General features: G+C 39.9%; 1 protein-coding gene across 1 annotated transcript; it reads left to right on the top strand.

Moving 5' to 3' along the window:
* The first annotated feature begins 14819 nt into the window (after window positions 1-14819).
* On the top strand, window positions 14820-17457 carry LOC145017623 (putative MO25-like protein At5g47540). The gene is made up of 9 exons (XM_078975613.1): window positions 14820-15065; window positions 15162-15323; window positions 15402-15520; window positions 15609-15683; window positions 15794-15947; window positions 16663-16728; window positions 16811-16954; window positions 17029-17131; window positions 17218-17457. Exons 1-9 carry the CDS (start codon window positions 14946-14948, stop codon window positions 17322-17324), a joined length of 1050 nt encoding a protein of 349 aa, XP_078831739.1. The 5' UTR covers window positions 14820-14945; the 3' UTR covers window positions 17325-17457.
* The last annotated feature ends 745 nt before the right edge of the window (window positions 17458-18202 follow it).

Below are 18202 nucleotides of genomic sequence, written 5' to 3'. Positions count from 1 at the left end.
CCAATCCATACCAATGATTATGTCGAAACTTTTTATGCTGACCGGCATAAGGTCAATTTTGAACAAATGGTTGTCTAGAGTGAGAGTACACCTTATGTAAATATCGTTAGCGCGCTCAACCTTTCCATTTGCCATTTCTACGACGTAAGAATCTTCTAGTGGCTGGAAATTTTGCTTAAGTATATGTTTGAATTGGTGACTTACGAAACTTCTTTCTGCCCCACTATCGAAAAGTACGCATGCATAAGAGTTATTGAGGAGGAACGTACCAGTAACCACAGAGGGATCCTTGACTGCTTCTCCATGCCCTAAAGTTAGGACTCTTCCTACACCCCTAGCATTAGGGGCTCGTGTCGTGGGGCAGTTCCTCCTGAAGTGTCCCGTTTCACCACATCCATAGTAGGTTTGGCTTGCTCCGGTGTTGGCGGTCGTAGCGGCTTGAGCGGCGGGTTGGGTAGTCGCTCTACAGAATCGTGCAGTGTGTCCCTTCTTGTTGCAGTTATTGCAGTGTAACTCTCGACAAGCACCGTTATGGTGGTAGTTACACTTGTTGCACTTGGGAAGAGTTCCCGTGTACTGTTTCGGCGACGCTGGAGTGACAGCAGTAGTGGCGGCACGGACAGCAACAATCTGTTGCTTTTTGGCGGGGTCTTGCATCGGTTGTTTCTTTTTATTGCCCCAGAACTTCCTCTTGTTGTTACCTCCTTTTGTTCGGTCGGTGGTGGTTATCACGGTACCACGGCTAGCCCTGTGATCTATGAGTTGTTGTGCCAATTCCTTGGCACTCTCAAATGTAGTGGGTTTTTAGGCCAATACACTATCTTGAATCTGGGATGACAGCCCCCCAGAGGTATCGTTCCACCTTTTTCTCCTCTGGAGTGACCATTGCTGGACAGAGGAGTGCTAGGTCACTGAAACGGGAAGTATAAGTTTCAAGATCAGTGCCTGACATTCTGAGGTTCCAAAGTTCTTCTTCAAGTTTTTGTATTTTGCCCCTCGGTCAATATTCCTTTAACATTAAGGCTTTCAAATCCTCCCAGCTTATAGCGTTAGCTACTGCAGGAGTAAGTGATTTAACTCGGCCATTCCACCAAGTAAGTGCTTTTCCAGTGAAAGTGAATGTTGCATACTTGACCTTGCTCGCTTCAGGACAAGCGCAGATTTCGAAAACTGCCTCGGTCCTTTCGAACCATTGCACCAGCGTGATGACGCCCCCGCTTCCATTGAAAGGGTCGGGCTTGCCATTCGTGAAGTCTTTGTAAGAGCACTCCCTCGTACGCCCCGTGTTGTCCCCATGAATGGAATTGGTAGCTCCGGATCCAGAACCGCCAGAACCATTGGTACCCATTTGCGACATTGCTGCCGCCACGAATGCCGTTACTGCAGCCTGAAACATCGCAGGATCAAACTGCGGAGGTGGTGGTGGAGGCGGCACTGTGTTGCCGGTAGGTCTTGGTCTTCTCCTTGGTGGCATGGTTCTGTCATAATAAAAAAAATGACCAGTCGGTAATACTTCAATAATGATAACGAGTCGAGTGTTACTGGTTTCATCTCTCTTGTATTTTATCAAAACTTTATTATTCATAAACTGTTTGTGTGATCAGGTTATGATGTCTAGTGCCAAACATTCAATAAATAAAACGCATGAGAAATTTCATTGATAACTTTTAGTACATAACGTTTTAGAGGGAAAAGTTTGACCACATAAGGGTCTACATTACATCGTTACAAAAGATAGCTTTGACATTACAAAAGCCCTTTGAATAGTGTAATCACTTAGTCCCAGGGTCAACCTACATACAGAGAGTAGCACCAACGCGTACTCATAATTTTTTTTTACTACCAAGACGTGAGAATAGTAACGAATTCTAATCACGACGACCATTCTTTGATGGAGCCTGCGATGATGTCGATGCGCCATGTAGTTCTGCCAATCTCCGTTCGGCTGCAACCATTCTTTCTTCGAGTGCCATGTATCTTTCCCGGTACTCTCTTGTTTCTGCTCGAGCAGCGAGAAGGTCTTGAATGAGTTGGTCTCTGTGGTGGGACTCTCGTTCCAGGTCTCTGGTACGATCAGTGGTAGACTGTACGATGGTGCTTAGTTCCTGGACCTGATCGGTCGTCGTCCTACCACGATCATCCATACTTACTATTTGCTGTATCGTGACGGGGAGGGCTCTGTCAGCTGGTCCACCATGGGTGAGATCATAATAACCTCGTTGGTAGCCATATGGTGACCGCTGCCGTTGTTGTCGGCTCCACCTTTCGATCGTCGTTACCCAAGGGGGTTCAGGTCCGTTGTATCCAAAACGGTGTGCGGGTACCCTCGCGATGTAAGGAGGGTTGAATACTTCCGGTTGTTCCTCCATTTCGTTCCCAAACATGACTATATCATCATCTTCCTCTTCTTCTTCGTCTTCCTCCTCTTCGTCTTGTTCGTCTTCATCTTCTTCCTCTTGTTCGTCTTACTCTTCGGGTTCCTCTTCGGGATCCTCTTCGATTTGTTGCTCGGGCTCATCATCGATCCACCCCGCGTTTCCCTGATTAGGAAAGTACGGGTCCCCGGGTGCGTGAAATCCTACCATGTCGTCTGCACGAGAAACGGGGGGGGGGGGGGGGGGGGGTTAAGAAGCATATATTGGAAAATAATAATCATGGCGCTATAGAAATGTACAAATACTCCCATAGTATTTTTTAAATGTTTATATTTGGTTCTAAGCGTGTTCTTTATAGAGTGTAGTTAGGTTATCAGATTTGTTGCCCATTACAACTATTCCTTAGTGTGCGTAAGTTACTTCTTGGACGGATATAGTTGATCAGGCTATATCCTTCCCAGAACTGATTACACATGCTAAGGCGTACTAATAATGTTCGACTCCTCCTCTTTCAATTTATGTTCTCCTTAGTTATGACACCACTCGAGTATATAATACATGTAAGTATACTTTAAAACAAGAAACTATTTGTTTTTAAAAGTACAATTCGTTAAAACGTTTTGAGAATCAGAGACTTTTAGTCCCAAATGTGTTTATAGTTTGTATATCTTATGTGGTTTGACATACTTAATTCACTATAAACCGTGCTCTGATACCAATCTGTCACACCCCCAAACTAAGGATGGCGGAAACGTCCGGGGGTGGAGGACTTCATGTATAGTATCATAACCACAATTTCAATAGTAATTTAAGCAAACACAACCAGCATAAATATAATTGAAAATGTTACATCACTTGTATGAATTACATGTTTCAAAATAAATTACAATATGTTGACAAAATAAGAAAAGTTTGACACCTTAACGTCCCATCCTCAAAAGCACTTGATTACCTGTTTAGTGATTTCCTGAGAATACAAGTTGTTTGAAAAGTGTCAACACAAAGGTTGGTGAGTTCATAAGTTTTTGCTATAAAACTTAATAGAAGTCTTTCTCATGTAAATGTCGCGTTGGTTTCAGAAAAATCCGATATTTTCCTTAAAATCCGTATAATATAACCTTATGACCAAAGACCAAAATGTATAAGAAATCATTCTTACTTAGTAGAAATGTGATGAGTTTGAATTGATATAAAAAGTGAATTTAAATCAACCTAAAACCTACTTAGGTTTTATGAAATCCCGTAAACTTTATGAATTGTTATCTCCCTATGTGAGTCACCATAATCATACTATGACTATGTGAACCTGCCACGACGTTTCTCAGGCGTCGCGAAAATGAAATGACATTTGTCACCCGTAGACCTGCAGGTCCCACTGTAGCTAGCAACAAGGTGTGGGGTATCAAACCCAATATAGATCTATATACAAGTATCACGTTCTCCCTCCAGGAGACTCTGATTATAACTACCAGGAATTATATTCCGCACTCGGACATACGGAAAGAGAGATTGTCTCACAATTTAGGGTAACAAGTTTACGTATAATGTGTGTGAGTGTAAATCTTTTCTGTATGAATGTACCCTTTTAGTACGAGTGTGTTATGCAGTATATCATAAACTATAACTATTATGGTTTATCTAAAACGTTTGTAATATGTAAGAACTCTTTTATAGAAATGTATTAGTGTTATGAATTCATTAAACTATACTTTTTATAGTTTAATATACATGTTCTAAAATGAATGAATAATATTTATTATGAATGACTTAGTTTCAGTTCATGGTGATAAACTAACAAAGAAAAAAACTCAATAATTAGAACTTATGATTATACACTTTGCTCAACATAATACAAAGTGTTATGATATTTACATGTTGTTGGCTAACTTTAGCCATTCTGCACTGTTTTGGAAAAATCATACGAAGTCGAAAACTAGATCTGTAAATTCTGAGAGTTCACAAAATGCGTCTAGTTTACTCATAATTTTTATCACAATTTTTAATGACCTCCAACTTGGGTGAAAAAGTCCATAATCACATACTGGTCCGAATTGTTGTCTGAAATGATAGGCAATTTTGTAAAAATCACCATAAATTGTAGAAAAAAATCGTATGGAGATGTGCAAATCATTTTAAAGCTAAGAACTTGAACTATTTTCACCTTGTACAGTTTTGAAAACAAAAATGTTTAAGATGCCCAAAACAGTCCGTGAATGGAGTTGAACGTTTCTGATGAAGGCTGTTAGAAAATTTTAGTTATGTTCTTGGTGTTTTAACTTGTATTCCCCCCCCCCCCCCCCCTTAAAAACTTGAGAAAACATGAAAATGTAGGGGTATGAACTCACCTTAAGTGATTTCAGTAGATGATTGTTGAAGAATGGAAGTGTTTAACTCAAGAACACTTGGAGATGCCTTGAAGATTTGCGAGAATCTAACATCATAGTTATGGAGTTTGTGTAAGCAATCAATGATTTGAGTAGAATGAAGTGAAATAATCATAAGGAGCATGAATTATACTTACTAAGAGTGGAAGAACACTTGAAAATCAGCCTTGAATCTCGAATTTGGTGGAGAAAAAGTTTGAGAGAAAAGTGGTGTTTGATACTTAGTGAAAGGAGAGCAAATGAGAGAAATGAGGAGAGAGGATGTTTGTTCCAGCTCTAAAAACGTGGGAATGAGTGGAAATTGAGTGTAAGGGACATTGAAGGGACCTAGGTAAGGTGGGGAGGTGTGGCTGGTCATAGAGTGGGTGTGGGGTGGTTGCTTGTGACATAAGTTAAGGCAAGGTCAACACTCCACCATAAATAAATCCCCCATTAGATCTTTATTATTTAGATAATGATTTTCATCAAAATATGTTTAAATTATTAATATTTAGGGTTTATTATGTTAAAATATAATTTCTAGAGAAAATCCCGCTTTAAAATCACGAAAAACGGGCTTAAAATGTTAAAAATATCAAAAAAGGGCTAAAAGTGACAAAATTCCGAAATCTTGCTGAGTTTCGGTCTTCTGATGCTGAAACCGAGAGGAGAGTGGGAAGAAACCGAGAGGGGAGGAGAAACCGAGAGAAGATAAGAGAGGGAGCAGAGACCGAGAGGTGGGAGAAGATAGAACAGAGACCGAGAGGAGGGAAGAGAGAACAGAGAGGCGCAAAGAGACAGAGAGGCGCGAAGAGACAGAGAGGAGAGAAGGAGACATAGACCAAGAGGGGCGAGGAGACAGAGACCGAGACTCAGTCTCGCTACAGGGATTTGGTTCTCCAGGTTCGGCCAACAGAGACTCGGTCCGGTCCTGGTACTTTCGGTCCTAGGTCCCGGCCTTAAGGAGCTTCGGCTCCTTGAGAAAGGTTTCGGTTCCTAAGGTCCATTTTTCTCGTTTTTACCCCTTTTTAAGCCGTTTTTGACCTGGTTAAGGGTCAGAATGACCCGAATGATTCTAAAAAGTTACGGGAACTTTTGAGAGATATTTGGGAGAGATTTCACATACTTGGAGAGATTTGGGAGAGATTTGACATTTTTGGAGAGATTTCTCATACAAAGAGATACTTGAGAGAGGTTTCACATACTTGGAGAGATTTGGGAGAGATTTGACATTCTTGGAGAGATTTCTCATACAGAGAGATGTTTGAGAGAGATTTGGGAGAGATTTCACATACAGAGAGATGTTTGAGAGAGATTTGGGAGAGATTTCACATACTTGGAGAGACTTGGCATAAGGAGAGATAGAGTGAAAACAATTGAGAGAGGTTCCATGTGTGACAATTGTGAGTGTTTGGCCCCGCAATGCAAGGTTCTTGAGCCCCGTTAAGTCATGATTAAGGATCCTATAAACTCCCGATGAGTATGCAACGCGGTTTTTATCAGTTTAGTTCATTGATTAGCACTACGGCTCAGGAAATTTTTAACACAAGACTTCTCCCAAGTGATGTTTTCCCATTAATATAGCAAGTTATACTGTATGTACATAACACAAACCCTAATACACAAGGTTTAATCGAGTTGACTGGTTTGACTTGATGACTTGACTTGACTCAAGATTGACGATTGTCACATGCTGCTCGGGTCCCCACCGAAAGACCACGACTTTCTTTGTCGGCCGCGTCAGGAGTACGACTATCTTGGAGAAATCCTGAATGAATCTCCGATAGTAGCCTGCTAATCCTAGGAAACTCCGAATCTCAGATGGAGACTTAGGAACCTCCCATCTCATCACGGCCTCGACCTTGGCCGGGTCGACTAGAATCTCGTTCTGGTTGACAAGGTGTCCGAGAAATTGCACCTCGCGCAACCAAAACTCGCACTTAGAGAACTTGGTATACAAGCTCTCTCGCCTCAGGGTCTCCAAAACCTCTCTCAGATGCTCTTCATGCTCCTCCTGTGTCTTGGAATAAACCAAGATGTCATCAATGAAAACTATCACAGAATGATCTAGCATAGGTCTGCATAAATGGTTCATGAGGTCCATGAACGCGGCAGGAGCATTGGTGAGCCCAAACGACATCACCACGAACTCATAATGGCCATAGCGCGTCAAAAAACGCGGTCTTCTGCGCATCCTCCTTTCTGACCGTCATCTGATGATAACCCGAATGCAAATCGATCTTGGAAAACCAAGACGCTCCCTGGAGCTGGTCAAAGAGATCATCAATCCTCGGGAGTGGGTATCGGTTCTTCACCGTTACCTTTTTCAGCTCCCGGTAATATATACACATCCGATGCGACCCGTCCTTCTTTTTCACGAACAGAATCGGGGCTCCCCAGGGTGAACTGCTCGGTCGAATGAATCCCTTGTCTAACAACTCATGTAGCCGCGTAGACAACTCCTGCATCTCAGGAGGAGCCAACCGATACGGTGCCTTGGCTATTGGAGCCGCACCGGGAACGAGGTCAATCCTGAACTCCACCTGTCGCTCCGGAGGTATCCCATGAAGCTCCTTTGGAAAAACATCTGCGAAATATCGCACCACCAGTACCTCGCTCACCGTCACCTTTCCCGCCTCCCGGGTATCCATCACATACGCGACATAACCTGTGCATCCCTGCAGAAGGTATCATCTAGCCCTCGTTGCTGAACAGACTGAGGGTCCACACTATGGCCTCTCGCCATGAATCACTAACTCTCCCCCACTTGGGGTCCTGACCCGCATTAGCTGCTGTGCGCAATCTATCACCGCCCCATTGGGGCTCAACCAATCCATGCCTATAATCACCTTGTTCCCACGCAACGGAATAGGAACTAAGTCCACCAGATAACGCTCCTCAAATAACCTCAAAACACAATCCCTGAACACTGCTGATGCTTGCACCGATCGATCATCGGCAATCTCTACCTCTAAAGGGCAATCCAACACGCCCGAAGACTCAGCGAACTTCGTCCTAAGCGCAAGGGAAACAAACGATCGGGTAGCACCCGAGTCGAACAACACCTGGACTAGGATACCGTTCACATGGAACGATCCTAACACACACACACACACACACACACACACACACACACACACACATATATATATATATATATATATATATATATATATATATATATATATATATATATATATATATATATATATATATAAACCGAGCACATATCAATATCATAACATCATATAAATCATGAGAAGGAAAGAATCATACCCGTCACCACATCAGGTGCAGCGCGTGCCTCCTCGGCGGTCAGCTGAAATGCCCGACTCCTCACCACTGGAGCCTGTGCCTTGCCCTGCTGGCCATCCATGATCCGCAAGGTCACTGGAGCTGGCGCCTTTACCGGCACTGGAACTATCAACTGGGGGCAATTGGCATTTTTGTGGCCCCTCTGGTTGCAGTGGAAACACAGCAACTCAGACATCTGAATAACTGCTGCCGGAGTAGTGCAATCTCTGCTAAAGTGCCCAGACTTGCCGCACTAGTAGCAGCCTGATGATCCCGACCTGCACGCCCCCTCATGCGTCTTGCCGCATTTCCTGCAGCGGCTCCGTCCCTGTTGGCCTTTCAGCCCCACTTCTAATCCCTTGGGCTTCTTCCCCGAAGCCCCTCCTAACTGTCCCTCTTCTGCCTTCCGTTTCCGAATGTGCTCCAAATCTATCTCCCTCTCCCTCGCCCTGGAAATCATGGAGTCCAAGGTAGGGCAAGCTAAAAAACTAACGTGCTCCTGGATATCAGCCCGGAGCATATCATGATAGCGGGTCCTCCTCATGTCCTCGTCGCCCGCGTACTGGGGCACCGGCAGTGCCCTGTCCCGGAACTTGGCGGTGATCTCCGCCACATTCTCCGTTGTCTGTCTCATGTCCAAAAGCTCCCTGGCCAGCTGCTGAAGCTCGACAACCGGTGCAAACTCTGCCCTGAATCTGGTCACAAAATATGACCAGGTCATAGCCTCGATCGTTGAGGCTCCCAACGAGTCACCCACTGACTCCCACCAGTCTCGAGCTCGGTCTCGTAACCACCCTGCCGCATACCTCACCTTCGACCCCTCGGGGCAGAAGCTAGTCAACTGTGCATACTCGGTGTTTGCAATCCATCATCTAGCAACTATGGGGTCCTTCGCCCCATGAAAGTCTGGTGCACCACTATCCCGAAAGTCCTTGAAGGACAGTGTGTGAGATCCCGACTGGCCAGATGCGATATCACCCCTGAATGCCCGGAGGCGAACCTCCATCATCTCCAATATCCCCTCCTTGATCGACCCGAAGATAATGGGGGTCGACTCAAGGATACCTCTGGTGATCTCAGACGCGATGAACTCGCGCAACCTCTCATCTCCTGGCTCGGAACCTGATCCCGAACCCGATCCCTCTCCTGAACTGCCAACTGCTGGCCTCGGGCGCAGTACCACCATTCTGAATTACAAAGAAATAACAATTGTTAGCGATACTGATACCCCTGGAGGGATCCCACCCACTACAAGTTCCCTGGTCTTATCTTAGCCTTCCTCGGTTCGGGTACGGATCCTATGCTTTCAGTAGTACGGTCCCATACTACCTTCCACATCTATCTGTACCTTCCCCAAAGACCGCCTCGACTCAACCAGGTACCTTCCACTACCGTTGATCACTGCTACTCTTTATCCTAGGCTTACCCTAGGAAACCTCTGACTCCACCCAACCCAGTCCTCAGCTGCTGAAGGCCTCTTGGTGATGCCAATTAACTATTACCTGAATATAATCACATGTGATGGGGCTCGGATAATACTTCGAGTGAGGGACTCATCTCTACAACGGTTAGGACTCAAACAAGAGTTACGCAATAGAGTCAAATCCAACACTCTGAGATTATTCAACCCTGATCACATGTGACTTTAACGTATTCACCTAATAGTTAACTGCCATCACTTCAAAGCCCACATAGCACAAAGCAAACAACATTTGGACATAAGGAAAACAATCTCAAGCAACTCTATCCTCGAAAGGAAAACTGAACTAGCATACAATGCTAAACTCGTACTATCAGGAATAACCTAAACAGGCTACCCTACTGTTGTCTACTCAACTCTGGCATGTAACTCTTTCATATACTGAAGCACATAAAGCAGGCACATAAAGCATCACTCCTAGATCCTTAGTCGTATTCTAGCATGCTATTCTACAGAAGCTGATAAACACAAATAAACTTGTATGGGTACATTGGGGAATACTTACTTGAGCTCGACCGGTCGCACATATCACACACTTTGTTCTTTCGTAAAACCCTTTACTTAGCCTTTTAGAAAACATTTTCTCTTTCCAAAATCTTTTAATCCCTCGATTTGAGTTCAAACACCCCCGAAGGTGTGTCCGAATCCCTCAAACCAGGGCTTTGATATCAACTTGTAATGACCCAATTTTCACGTCCAGAAATTTCGTTTTTAAAACTTTACTTAGAAAACACTAATAATTTAAAACATTGTTTAATTAAACTATTTCACATTGAAAACCCAAATTGAAATCCACAACATGTAAACAACCAAAATATCAGAGTATCAATCCCAGAATAAACTCATAACTACGGAAACAAAAGTGTGTGTGATATGCTGCTACCGCGTCGACTCCTTTCCCTTAGCTGAAGAGGTACCTGAAACCAAAACTAAAAACTGTAAGCACGAAGCTTAGTGAGTTCCCCCACTGTACCACATACCATATAATCACATAACATACATAAACTGTCAGGCATATCTGGGTGCCCAACCTACCCCTTCGGTCCTCTCGACCGGATGTTGCCTAGCATATCTGGGTGCTAGCCTCCCCTTCGATCCTCTCGACCAGATACTGATTAGCATATATGGGTGTTGGCCTCCCCTTCGGTCCTCTCGACTGGATACTGCCTAGCATATTTGGGTGCTGGCCTCCCCTTCGGTCCTCTTGACAGGATACTGGGGACTATTCCACCCCCTACTACTACCACATAACACATACATCACATAGTCTATCTAACATGGCTGGGCATGACCGCCCCTTTGGCCCTATCGACCGGTATTCTGGGGGACTATCTCCCCTTACTGTCACTAACACATAAACATAACACAGGTAATAGCATCCCTAGATGAATATCACAAAGACAATCATCTAATCATACATCTCATACTGGTGGGCTGGCATTGTGGCCTTAGACCCACCGCTACTGGAAGGTAACTCACCTCGAAGTAGCTGCTGAACTGATCGGAAACTGACTATCTAGTGCTGCTGCTGCTCCAGAGGTCCTCCGGCTATAAATCCCACAAAACGATCAGTCAAACATTGCTAGATGTTCTTAGGGTAAAATGACCCTTCTACCCTCGACCAGGTCGAAATCCAAGTCAAAGTCAACTTCCAGTTGACTGGACTCGCCGAGTCCGCGAGCAACTCGCCCAATCTTCCCCTTACTAATCTGGTCCCACTCGCCAAGTCCCTCTCCCCACTCACTGAGTCACGCTTGACTCACCACTCGGGACTATGGGGCCGACTCGAGTACCGAATCGCCGAGTTTGAAGAACAACTCAGCGAGCTCCAGACAATCTTCATAGGACTCGCCGATTTGTTCATCCAACTCGCCGAGTTCAAGACCATCTTCATAGAACTCGCCGAGTTCCACTTTGGGACTCGTTGAGTTCCTCGACCCATTTCCCAAGTAGGCCAGTTCTGAGACATGCAATGCTTCAAAACCATAGATCTAAGGTCCTAAATCATGTTTACCACGCAAAGTTGCAAACTTTACATGCATGCACAGCCCAATGAGCTCAAACATGCAATTCCAAGCTCTTTAAGAGGTCCTACACTCAATAGGGACCTCAATCACCTCAACCACATAGACTTTATGCTACCAGGATGTCCTAAAGGTCCAAATACGAAGTCCTTGCAGAACATTAACCATAAACACATAGAGATTTAGGTTCTTAGGGCTTAAACCCTCTTTTTAGGGACTAGAAAGGGGGTTCAATGAACTAACGATCAAGGTAGGAACTTTTCTACCTGAATAGAAGCCCTTCATAGAGTATATTCCGGATCTTCTTCCCTTCTTGCACTCTTCAACCTTCTCCTTCTTCTCCCAAGCTCCAAACCACCTTCAAAATGCTAAAAATCACCCACAAGGACACAAAGGGGGCTAGGGTTTCGTTCTACAGATCTCTGGGAGTGCTAGGGGTAGTGGAGGCTGGGTTAGATCGTTTAAATAGGGTGCAAACACCCGGGTTAGGGTTTCAGTCCAGACAAGGTCTACTCGCCGAGTCCACGAGCCTACTCGCCGAGTAGACAAAACTGATCCCGTGTCTAGACCTGCTCCTACTCGGTGAGTTAGTCCTTCAACTCGCCGAGTCCAAGTTTAAAATGTAATACATAAGGAGAGTTAATAATCAAGAATACATACCAGGAACCAGGTGCTACATATATATATATATATATATATATATATATATATATATATATATATATATATATGTTTATGTATGTTGATGTATGTATGTGTGTGTGTGAGGAGTAGATCAAGTCATACACAATTACACAGAGAAATTTGTGAGACATTGCTAAGGAATTGAAGAGGCAGTCTAAAGATCAATCGTGAAACTAAGCTCAATAATCAGCTCCAAAAGCTTCAATGGAAGTTGGTATACATTCATCGCCTCTCTTGTTTAATTTCTTTTATACATATTCGAGTTTTGAAGTTTGACCTTTAAGCTTTCGCATATAAAGATTAAGTGATCAAAAATAACCAACACTAACCCTCTAGAAATAGCCGAAAAGATTCAAAGTTAACTATGATGTTGAAGTTCATCCTTGTCTAAAGATTCAAGTCCTTCTTCACGTTCCTAAAACATTTTGTCACTCATTCGAATATATTAGAAGATTGAAAAAGAAAAAATATGCTAAAATAGCAAAGTAATGGTGATAGAGATATACCTTGAGTTTTCCTAACATTGCCTCATATTTTCCATCAAAATAATGGTTATTATGAAAACATATAAATGTTAGACTAAATTTCAAAAGTAATCCTTATTATTTATCTATTCTTTTGGATATACTCCAATAGTTCCATTTTTACCTTTTATGTACCTAAAACAATGTTTTATCGTGTTTGCTATCCGCTAAAGCTGTCAAACCCTTAAAAACAACTGGTGTACAACCATTTTTTCCCAACTCTTTCTTGGAAACCCTAAAAGAAGAATCTGATAAAGGATAATGACTTAAAAGGGTAATATATTTTCGATTTGTACACATTTTGTCACTGAGTAATTTTTCGTCCACATTTACCCCTTCAACTTGTTAAACTGTAGACATTCAGTCTTTATGACCGGTTACTTCAGGTTAGCCAGGAAAAATGACTTAATATGGTAACATATTTCTCATTTTATATGCAATTAGTCATTAATATTTTTGGATATATTAAGCCCTTAATATTTTTTGTTTCAAAATAAGTCCCTTTTTGTCTTTTTACTCATTCAATACTTATGAATGATTTTTTTTTTTTTTTTTTGTGTTTTTCTCACGACATCTTACGTGGGACAATCATTGATGAGGTGTTTGGCGTTGTTTATGTTTATGTGCATCGCGATCTCATCTGCTTGGTTACATAGGTCATGTGGTTTGGCTTATGTCTTGTGTTCTAAACGTCGTAACATCTTTATAAGATATCAGATTTGAACGATCTTTATATTCACATGTTCGTTTTTTACGTCTACTATAATTTTCGTTAAGATTACTCAACTTAAAATATAATATATTTTTACTTACGATTTTATTAAAAAAAACATTCATACATGAATTCATAAAAAAACGTATGGATATAAACATCGTAAGTAAAAAATATATTACATTTTAACGGAAGTAATCTAACCGAAAGTTGTAGGTAGACTAAAATACGAATGCATATATATAAAAATCATTAAAATCCGAGATCGTATGAAAAAGTTATGACGTTCGGAACACATGAATTAGCAACTAAGTAGTTGAGATCACGATGTACATAAACATAAAAAGTCCAAAACACCTCATTAATGATTGTTCCACATAAGATGTTGTGAGAAAAAACCTAAAGAAATCATTCATATGTACTGAATGAATACAAAAACGAAAATTAATTATTTTGCAACAAAAAAATAAAGGATTAAATGTATAAATAAATATTATGGACTAAATGTATACAAAATGAGAAATATATTACTCTATTAAGTCATTTTGCCCAGCAGACCTAAAATAATCGGTCATAAGGACTGAATGTGTACAGTTCAACAAGTTTAAGGGTAAATATGAAAGAAAAAAAACTCAATGACCAAATATGTACAAATCAAAAAATATATTAAGTCATTATCCCATCTAAAAAATAACTTTTTTTGTTTAACTTTAAAACAAGAATAAGACTTTTACACTCCATTCCCGAGTTCAACTTAACGAGAGAAATGAAAGAAAATTGGTGGAAATGAGAAGAAAATAAAAAAAATTAGTATTCCTAAGTTTCATTAAAGGAAGGAAGTGGAAGGAAGTGAAGAGAAATGGAATGATCACTTTCTCTCCTATATTTCTTTCCGATTTGGGAGGATTTGAAAGGAAAGAAAAAAATTATTAATTTTTCTTTTACTTGAACACAAAAGAAAATTTTATTTTCCTTTACTTCCTCTTATTTTCTCTTGTGACCTTCTTTTCTTTTCTTTTTTTTCTTTTCTTTTAATAAACTTGAGAAGGGGGTGTTAGTTTATGGGAAAAGCATACCAACAAGGAAAAAACTAAAATTAAAATTTCAAATCCAAAAAAATAATAATAATTGAAAATAAACTTTAAATACAAGGGTGAAATACGTAATATTTTAGCATTTCGATTTGATGATTTGATTGAATGAAAGAATCACAAACCGTCAACTCATATTGTTACTATTTGACGGCCGACAAAAAAAATAAAAATCACAAAATCTTAAGTGGTTTTACGAATCGTTCGGGTAAATAACAATATCCAGTCACTAATCTTCTCTTCCATTAGGTAATTTGTGGGATGTGATTACACCTTCAATCATCTTTTCTCCCTCTGTAATTTTAACAACGAAAAAGTATCATCATTGATCGAAGGAATTCTCCGTTTTCCAATCACACACAAGGCATCACAATTATACTCTGTGTATTCCCACAAAAATGAAACGATTATTCAGTTCCAAAGCTCTCACACCTATTGAGCTCGTTCATCACGTACGTGATCTTCTTACCTTCGTAAATGCAAATCCAGATATTCGTGAAGCTAAACGCCAAGAGAAGGTATGCATGTATATTACATAATCCATAACATCTTTGCATGAAGATTTCAACGTTGGTTTTAGGGTTATGTTTACTTAAATTATAGTTTTCATTCAGGCTCGCGAATTAACGAGACTTATACATGAAATGATGGTAGTACTTTTTGGCGATGAAACGTCGCAACCACATTTAGAGCCTTGTGCGAAGTTAACTCAGGAGTTCTTCAAAGAGGATATATTGCGTCTTCTAGTTGTTTATCTTCCTAATTTGGATCCTGGAGTACGTTCGATTTTTTCTTGTTTTCATCACACAAAATGTCGATGAATTTGGTGTTATCTTGATTCTTGATTCTTTCAGGCACGTCAAGACATCACTCATGTTGTTGCAAGTCTATTAAGGCAAAAAGTTCATAATCGATGCATTGCTGCTGAATATCTAGAGAAAAACACGGATATTCTCGATATGTTGATACCTGGGTAAACTTTTGAATTATAAAATCTAATAAGTATACGTTACATTATGGTATATATAATAACACATCGTTGTAAAATGTTAAATGTTCAGCTACGATGATCCAGAAGCTGCTATTTCCTATGGTGCTATTTTGAGAGACTGCGTTTGGCATCAGGTTGCTGCAAAGTGAGCATGCATTTGATTTGCTATAATTCAATTATTGTTAATGAAGTAAATGTTTTTTATTGATGATGAAATGAAATGCGTAGATTGCTTACTTTGGGTTGATGTTGTAGATATATCTTGGAATCGAATCATATGCAAATGTTTTTCGACTATCAACATGATCCGAATTTTGACATCGAATCGGATGCAGCAGCAACGTTTAAGGAGCTATTAACCAGACATAAATCAATTGTTGCTGAATATCTTAACAATAATTACGATTGGGTAAGTGTTATGATTTGTATAATATTGTCTTTTGTGTGTTTAGAACTTGGTCTATTCCCTAAAGGGGTAGAATAATTTGTTTTCGGAATGGAAGGAATGGAATCGAATTATGTTAAAGGACCAAAATACCCTTTAATTAGTATAGGGTTTTTAAGGACAATTTGGTCTGTGTGAATGGAATTCAATTCCTTTCCCCGTTCCTAAAAATGAAAAAATCCATCAGATATGGATTTTATCAAATCCTAACGGAATTGACTGAATTCAATTCCGTCAGGTGGGCAACCAAACAGGTCATGAAATGGAATCTGAGTTCCAATGTCATTGGATTTCGTTGGAATCCATGAATAAAACAAAGCCTTAGAGCGAGTTTGGTTTCTTGATTCTGGGAGAAACGAGTGGAATTGGAATCCAGGATTCCATTCCATTGTGTTTTTGGCCATTAGACTTTTATGGATTTCTATTCATAAGGACGTGTTTAACTAATGGATTCCTGCTCAATCCAATGTAATGAGAATTCAAAATTCTATTGCATGACATTTTTTGTTGCCAAAATGTATAGAATTCAATTGTCACATGTTTGAGTGATTTCACATTCCTACGTGTTTGGTTCATGGATTTCGAGTGAACCAGATAGAATCAGAATTCAAGATTCCATTCCAGGTTTATTTCGGTCATATTCTTTCAGAGTTTTATTACTTATGTATTGTGGTTGTAGTTCTTCATGGAGTATAATAAGCTTCTGGAATCGTCTAATTACATCACCAGAAGGAATGCAATCAAGGTTTACTATTCTTCACCTTCAAATCTTTTATCAAATACATGTTTTCTGTAATTAATTAACAAAATTTAAAAACATTTCACAGCTTTTAGGAGCGATGTTACTCGATCGATCAAACACTGCTGTGATGGTTCGATACGTGAGCTCACTGCAAAACATGAGGATTCTCATGAATCTTCTCCGAGATTCAAACAAAACCATCCAATTGCAAGCTTTCCATGTCTTCAAGGTAACTCACGATTTCAGCGATGTTCTATTAACATATCTAAATCTAATCGTGTTTCCGTTCTTCATCGGAATCAGCTTTTCCCTGCAAATCAAAACAAACCGCCGGAGATCGTCAATGTTCTAATTGCAAATCGGAGCAAACTCATTCGATTCTTCAGTGATTTCACTTTCGATAAAGGTGATATAAATTACATAATTTCATTGGTGTTTTCAAATTCTGCAACTTAATTGGTAATTTATTTTTGAAATCGTAATCTGATTTAGCTGATGAGCAATTCGAAGCGGATAAAGCTCAGGTGGTGAAGGAAATCGCGACGCTTGTCCCTAGTTGTCCCACGTGCTCCAGTGAATGCGATGGAGTTTCTTGTTAAATTATGTTTATTTTTTATTTTTCGAATTCAATCAGGTTTTTTACTTTTTTTATTATTATTATTTTCTTTTTGTTTTTTCTCTGTAAATTTTAACATGTGTGTATATATATTACTGGTAAAATTTTAGTTAAAATTAACAGTTGGGAAAAAAACGGTTAGATTTTACAAAGTTAAGGCAGTAAAAATTTGAAATTTTGGAAGAAAAAATCATAAAATAAATATATAAGATTAAATGAAATAAACAAGAAAATAAATTAAACATAACTAAAGGTTCCAATTAACTAGACGTAATTGTCAAGGCGCATAATGTATTTTAGATGAAAATAGTGTAGGATAATAAAAAAGAGAAATTTAATATTCTCATTTAATTTTTTTCTACCATCTTTCTTTCCATGTCAAATCATTACATGTATCATATTTAATTTTCTTTAATAATATTTTAGTTCAGTTGTCACAATTTAAAATTGATAAAATGATAAATACGAGAAGATTGTAAGAGGATATGTAATTTCTTATTAAAAAATACATCATACAAAAAAATATTGTTATAGTTTTTAGTTATAGCTTCAAGGGAATTTTACATCGAGACATGATAACTTTTTGAACGTTTCAATACTTTCTGCTAACCACATGCAAGTGTAAGACATTCGTGTTAGTAGCATTGTTTTTATATCAATATGTAGTTTTTTGTTTTACCTTTTCTTTCAAATGGTAGCCCTTTTGGTGTAATATAGAAAGCAAATTTTCTTATATTTGTTTTACTTTTAATGCTAAGTTAGTAGTAGGTTAGATGAAAGTTGGATGTTTGACGTCACCATCTGTTGTGCAAAACCATTGATTTTCGTTTTTAAACACTTTGTGATTACATTTTGGCCATG

Source organism: Lactuca saligna, chromosome 9, assembly GCF_052625555.1.
Source record: "Lactuca saligna cultivar CGN05327 chromosome 9, ASM5262555v1, whole genome shotgun sequence".
Lineage (NCBI taxonomy): Eukaryota > Viridiplantae > Streptophyta > Magnoliopsida > Asterales > Asteraceae > Lactuca > Lactuca saligna.
The sequence above is the reverse complement of the archived record's forward strand: the minus strand, read 5'-3'. Positions and strand labels throughout refer to the sequence as shown.

Bases quoted from the DNA above. Each gene is read 5' to 3' on its own strand.
- LOC145017623 (XM_078975613.1), top strand. From the start codon at position 14,946: ATGAAACGATTATTCAGTTCCAAAGCTCTCACACCTATTGAGCTCGTT. The intron at 15,948-16,662 runs GTAAGTGTTATG...TTGTGGTTGTAG, and splicing joins TTAACAATAATTACGATTGG to TTCTTCATGGAGTATAATAA. The intron at 16,955-17,028 runs GTAACTCACGAT...CATCGGAATCAG, and splicing joins AAGCTTTCCATGTCTTCAAG to CTTTTCCCTGCAAATCAAAA.